The sequence below is a fragment of the Mytilus edulis genome, chromosome 1, assembly GCF_963676685.1.
Source record: "Mytilus edulis chromosome 1, xbMytEdul2.2, whole genome shotgun sequence".
NCBI classification, from domain to species: domain Eukaryota; kingdom Metazoa; phylum Mollusca; class Bivalvia; order Mytilida; family Mytilidae; genus Mytilus; species Mytilus edulis.
The window spans coordinates 86,552,467-86,559,681 of NC_092344.1; the positions used below are offsets into that span (position 1 = coordinate 86,552,467).

Genomic DNA, 7,215 nt, shown 5'->3' on the forward strand with positions numbered 1-7,215 from the left:
GGTTTCTGTAAAGCTTCTGGCCTAGCAACAGGTGAAAACAATAAATCGTTTGTTCTAAACAAATCCTTCAAACATACCCAACCGTCATTAGAAGATTGGTTTCCCCTTATCTTGTTCCACTTAATTGTATCAGTTTTTTACTCAGGCACTGACAAATTCTATATAGAAATAAAAAGTTTACAATGGCAAAATTGAATCTATCTCGTTTTGTTTAGTTTAGTTCTTCTTAAAAAGTATTTGTATGGCGACTTTATTAAAATAATAAAGGAACAAGTTGGTAAGAAAAGACGCACAGTTGGGTCCATTTGGATGCCAAATGACGAATACCACATTCATCAAAACGAGTTTTATATAAAGAATGAGGCATTTGGCAATTTATGATTTTAGTTTTACCACAAATCATGTTTGCGTTTGGGATTTAAAACAAATAATAATTATATATAAATATACGAAAATATGCTTAGAAAGATATATAATTGTATTAAGGGTAGATTAGTAAAATGTTAGAAACCTACTTCTAACTACTAAAATATACATTTAGTTTTTCTCTCTTTATCTTTCCTATATATAAAGGTAGGCCTTAGTTTCATAGCATTAATTTTGGTCTAGATGGGATTTAAAGAATAGAGCATGATGTACCAAATATACCGAAAAAAAAGAATAAAGAAATAATAGAAAATAATTGGTAAAAAATATAAAGAATAGAGAAAAAAGACCTTAAAAAAATCAAGAATAATTACATGAAAGACCCATCCACACCCTCAGAAATGGAAGCTGTGTCACTGATAAAACAGAAACAGTTACGACAGTTAAAAAACCAGAAGGACACTTTTAGATCTTTGTAAGATAAATTGGTAGGAAATTGCATGTCAAGATCTATAATTAAAACAAAATGACAGAAAGGAAAAAAGAAAAAGCATCATACATTTAGTAAGCAGTTATCTCAAGACATAAATTCGCCATAACTACTGTAGTAATAAAAGAGGGTATATTTCATGCTCAAGGAAACTTTTTTATAGCATCGATGCACTAGACAAACTCAAATAATGGAAAATGAAGAATAGGACGTATTAATTCATGAAACACGATACCTACACACACTTAAGACAAAAGAACATCATCTGTATTGCTGCTCTTCATAAAAAAACAGCTTTTTGTTTAAATACACGTCCATTAGACATACCAAATATGCTAAAAAAAAAATCAGAAATATTGTTATTGTCTATTATAAAAGGTTTTTTTTTATTTCTTTTTTAATTAAAAATATAAGTCACTTCCTTTACCAATATGATTGTGCTTACGTTGGTAAACAAAGTTTGACTAATTATTGCAATCTGTTTAGAATATGAATATTTCTGTAACGGGTCGAGAAATCAAACCTATACTACGAGAAAAAACATGGTCAAACATAATTTTTTCATACTGTCAAAACAATTTCTAAATGAAAGTTATGCTCTAAAAGAATAATGCACTATTCTATTATCATTGATTTGAATATGTTAGGCTCTTTACTTTAATGCATTTAAAAACAAATGCTATATCGCATATACCAAAAGCTTATAGTTATTATAAACGTGATATTTGATTAATAAAACATTGAACATATACGAACATGAACAAACTTCGCCTGTGCTTAGGCTTCGATTTGAATCATAATGAAAAGCGAGAGTCAGTTTTACCCTGCATTCACCTTTGACAATCATTATGTTTTAATAATTCCAAAACATTTGTTATTTTAGTACATTTTGATTCTTTTGTTTTCAAAGAAAGCAATACCGTTGAAAGAAATTGGGAACCATGCTTGTGTTTCACCTAAAAATAGATTGATTATCATGATCATGATCATGCTGATGTTCAAAAATTGTGCAAATAAAAAGAACCAACAGAACACTCACACCATAGATATGTAGATCAAGAAAGGTATAAATTTTAATGCGACTAGGACAACTGAACGTCTTATGCATGGCTTTGTTTGTACAGGTTTTTATACCAGGCGTTTACTAATGAGAGGTTTAACTGACTATACAATCTTCTTTAATCCACCATTATCATTGAGGAAATGTCTGTACCAAGTCCGGAATATGACAGTCGTTTTGTGTGTTTGATTTTTAGATTTTGTCATTTGAAAAGGTACTTTCCGTTTTGAATTTTCACATGGATAAGTTTTATTACTTTTTACTAGCTTCTGGCATATAATAGATCACCAGGCAAACAATAAATGTATAATATCAACAAAAACAAGGATATAACTGCACCTTTTTTACACCTGTTTAACACGTATTTTAAAATGTTTAAATTATACAACAATTTACCTGGTAACTGACGTTATTCGAAATTGGGACATTTACTAGTAGACACGAAGACTATTTAAGTGTAAAAATGTGGTAAGATTAAATTTTCTCTTATCGTTTTTTTTTCTCTTCTTTCTTGTTGGTGTATTGTCTGTTTTGTGACTGCTGTATTATAAAGTATCGAGTATCAAAAATATATAGATCAAATAATTTGGACGCGGTCAGAAAGAAAAAACAAGAAAGTTGTACACATTTTAACAAAATAGTTCCTACGCATAGTGTGTAACTTTGTCAATAAGTAAGGTATTTGGGAAATAAGTATTAAACGGAATCTTATGGACTTAGGATCACAGTATAACACTTGAAAGTTTCTTTAGAATAATAATATAAATATATGAAAAAAGAATAGGAGGGTACATTTGTTGTTCAGACCAGAGGCACCTGTGTTTGTACTACCAAACTTCCTGGAACAATTGCGCTCTAATATGCAATTGAAGATATTTTTAATAAAAAGTCAGGATAAGATATAGTTTTGACATGAAATGTCTGCCTCTTTTTTGAAATTCAGGCAAAAGAACCGTTAATGCTTGCAAATTCCAATTTGAGAAATAATTCCTTTATGTTATGCTCTATGCTCATTTTAATATGGGTAGGCATTATATTTGTCAATATTTTACACTGAGCGTTAGAGCATGACATGAAGGAATTATTTCGATTCTAATAGGACAAATACAGTATTTTTATAGGTCGAAGCGTGCGAATTACCGTAAAAATGTTTGGCTGTTCCCGTTTCCTCCTCAAGGAGTCTGTGAATTGCAGTTCATATTTGATAAGTTTAAAAACTACGAGTAGGGTAAATATATGTTGTTTCATAAAAATATATAATAAGAGTTTATGTTAGATGTTTAAATGTATATATTTTGTGCTCATTAGAACACGGCTTTGTTTACCAAGCGTAATAAGGACGTCATATTAGAATGTTGAATTTATCAAAGAAAGGAATTGGCTATGAAAAATTAGTGGTTTTATTTCTAAGATCCATTTAAATACGTAATAAGAGATTGGGGTTACTGCATTTTTCTTTTTTAGGAAGAGTATAAAGAGTAAAAGGAACAAATTCAAAACAATATGGACTGGGAATGATTATGAAATTAGACACAGTAACCAACAACGATCTCCATCTGAAGGAACGGTCAAAGTTTTAACACTGCAACGTACCGTATTAGAAAAACCTGAAGATGATGAAATTACAGAATATCCCGAAATTGAGGATTCTAACAAAATAGATGAAACTAGAGATAAGTACGATGATCTTGATGGTAGAGAAACACAAAAGACAAAACCTGTGGCATGCCTTGAATGTGTGAAACCGATTCAGGTTTTCACAAGTGAAGAAATAAAAATAGGGGATCACGTCAAGTTCCATGGACGAATATATGATCACCATGCAATTGTTGTAGATGTTAAATCTTCAAATGAAAAAGATCATAAAGTAGACTTAGAATTGGTACATGCATCAAACACGACAGCTGGTGCAATTTACAATTGTATGCGACCGTTTGGTAACAAAGCAAAACTGTTGAGAGAAACAAAACGAATAAATTTAAAGAAGATAAAAGTTATGGTGTATAAATACTCGGATACTATTGAACATTTTTCGCCCAAAGAGATTGTCAGTAGGGCAGTCACAACGAAATCAAACCCTGATTTCAAATACAACTTGCTACACAATAACTGTGAGCATTTTACAACATGGTGCGTTACGGGACAGGGTCTTAGCTTACAAATCCGAAAGATACGGATGGTAAAAGGACTTTTTGCAAATCAAGGATTTCAAGGTATCGGTGACGAAGTTCTTCGAAATAAAATCGAATGTGAAAAAGGAATGCTATGTGCACTGTGTTTCGAGAGAAATCGAAAGTTGTTAAATGTCCCAAAACAACCAATCAAATCAAAAAGTGATGTGGAGATCGGAGATATAATTACATATACGTACTACAGATGTTGGCATACTGCCGTCGTGCTTGAAATCATAGCACACGACAAATCACTACAGTGTAAAATAGCTCATTATGCATTTCGTGGTTTACATAGAGATAGAAAAATTCGGGAGGAAACATTAAGAATTCCGTTCGATGGTAGTGTCAGAGTAACTGACTTCTCTAACACTGATTATACTGTCTACGATCCCGAGGAAGTGGTTGAAAGGGCTCGAAGTAAGCTTGGCGAAAAACGTTATGATCATTTTTCAAATGATTCAAGTCATTTTGCTCGATGGTGTAAACTTAAATTACACAGAAAGAGATAGTCATTGCTATAAAAAAAAAATACTGTTGCATGGAATCTTTCGAAATCGTATGCTTTATTTGGTAATGCCATTTCTGTGACGTCAGTCTATAGTCCTAACCATAGATTTTTATGCAAGAAATCATTGTCAACCATCATTAAATTTATTTCATTAACTGTTCATCTTTTTAAAAAAGGACAACATATGTTATGGTCGAACTTTCGAGCATTTTCTTCGATAATCACAATTGTCTTTGTTTCGCACACTCGACTAACATCGCTGATATTAAATTTGCAATACATATTTTTTTTAAATGCTTCATTTGACTTAATTGATTATTGTCCATGCATAAGCAAACAAATAATGTAGATTCTGTATAATTGACGATGAATGTATTTCGCTTTTACAACTATGTAAATTAACTTCTAGTATTTTGTTTTAATTCTATTGTTTTCGTTTTAATGGGTTTTTGATTGGAGTAGTTTAGGTAACCTAACCCATTTAATAAAGTGTTCAACATTCGACATGTTGGCTGGTAACAAAAGTAGGAATTGTAAAAGTTTATTCGTCAAAAATACTAAATCATTCGATCCGAAAATATGTGCACTTCAAAATTAACTTGGTCGTCAAAGGTAAATATGGTACCGTTTTTTTTTTCAGAAATCGAGATCAGGGGTCACATGTCGTTTTTCAAGGAAAAGCAAAATTGAATATCTGATTTCAATTTAAATACCCTTTTTGCAGTAAAATGATTTATAACTACAATCTATTTTCTTCCTTATTTAATTTTTCATCAAAAATGGCAATACATTAAATGAGTTTTCCGAGAAAACGTCTGCGACTGTTTTGTATGGAATTGAAGGTTTGATATGAATATAATCATTATAAAATAGTAGGGATGGCAACGAGTACTCGAGTACTCGGATACACGCTCGGAATGCTGAGTACTCGAGTACAGTTTTAGTACTCGGATACTCGTTTGCCTGTTATACATCTTGAGATATTTCTCTTCGCATTTCACTCACTTTTCCGTTGAAAAATCCCCTTCGTAATACTAAATAAAATCAATTAATAACATAAATATGTTTACCCTGAGGATACTATTTGTTATAGTAGTACCAGCAACCCCCTTTCCTCCCGAGGGAATGTTTTCATGGACACTACTTGTAACAAAACATAGAAAGTCAAACAGTCTTTCTTCTGAACTTGTTGACCAGCTCATATTTTTAAACAAGAACAAAATCAAAGTGACCTGCAGTGAACCCTTCGCAACTGATTAAAGACATGTTTAACGGTGTTTGTACAAGGATCAACACTTTTATGGATTAATAATTAACTCACCACAAGCCTTAAAAACTGACCTTTGTTTGTTTTCAAGACTTCTATGTAAACGTGATTGGTATGAGATGTACATTTGAATTAATTTAATTACTCTGTATTTGAAACTTAACTATAATTGTTTAATTTACAATTTAAAGATTGGCGAAAGTACGAGAGCGGCATTCAAATCAAAAAGTCCAAAATAAACTGGCTAAAAAAAGAGGGGCAAACGAGAGTGCAAAAAAAGAGAAAAGGTAAGACTGAGCAGCACGAAAAAAGCCCAATAGTATTGTTGGCAAATTAATGGACAGTCGTATTATAATAATATATAAATACCAACTCATCAGAAACAGATGATACATATATTGTCTACTTTGTCGAACTTTATAAGCAAATATTTATGATTTTATTGGAACTTGGTTCATGAACACGTGCACAAACAATAATTGCTACTATGATAGGTTATTTGTAGAAACGGCGGTCGGTAGTTCATTGTTTAAATGATAAAAAAAAAACAGAGGATGAAGCAACTTTTGTAGTATTTTGTATTTTGTTAATATGTTTATGAAAGGTAATAACAACAACACTGTATCCCACCTAAAATCTCAACTTTTCAGTAGACGTTTAAGATTCATCAGAGTACTCGCGAGTACTCGAGTATCACGACCGAGTATCCGAGTATTAATTTCCAGATCTTTTGACATCCCTATAAAATAGACTAACAACTTTAGAATAACATTTTTAATGATAGAACCGCATTTTATTCGTTTGAAAGTTTAATTATCACTGTACTATTATGCAGATTTTAGGGGCCAGCTGAAGGACACCTACGGGTGCGGGAATTCTCGCTACATTGAAGACCCATTGGTTGCCTTCGGCTGTTGTTTGCTCTATGGTCGGGTGGTTGTCGCTTTGACATATTCACCATTTCCTTTCTCAATTTTAAGTCAGCTTTTATTATTCAGTTTCACACTAAGAGACACAAGATACGAAATTTTCTTCTATGCAGGATTGTTAAACATCGCCCTAAACATACGTAACTTTGATAAGTAATTCAGATCCCAAATGATTTTGTATTGTTGGAACGTAATTACAAGGTTATGATCCTTGGCTGGAATACATATGGTCGTTAGTTAGTAGATATTAGAAGATGTGATATGAGTGCAAATGAGACAACTCTCAATCCAAGTCACAATTCATAAAAGTAAACCATTATAGTACGGTCGTCTTCAACACGGAGCCTTGGCTCACACCGAACAGCAAGTTAGAAAGGGTACATAGAAGGTTTAGCAAATCTCAGATATCAATATTGGTCCA

The 7,215-nt window shown here is 32.1% G+C and overlaps 1 protein-coding gene across 1 annotated transcript; it reads left to right on the top strand.

Moving 5' to 3' along the window:
* The first annotated feature begins 2,132 nt into the window (after positions 1-2,132).
* LOC139515117 (uncharacterized) lies at positions 2,133-5,125 on the top strand. The gene is made up of 2 exons (XM_071304681.1): positions 2,133-2,384; positions 3,381-5,125. The coding sequence occupies exons 1-2, from the start codon at positions 2,380-2,382 to the stop codon at positions 4,597-4,599; spliced, it is 1,224 nt and encodes a 407-aa protein (XP_071160782.1). The 5' UTR covers positions 2,133-2,379; the 3' UTR covers positions 4,600-5,125.
* Positions 5,126-7,215: the final 2,090 nt, after the last annotated feature.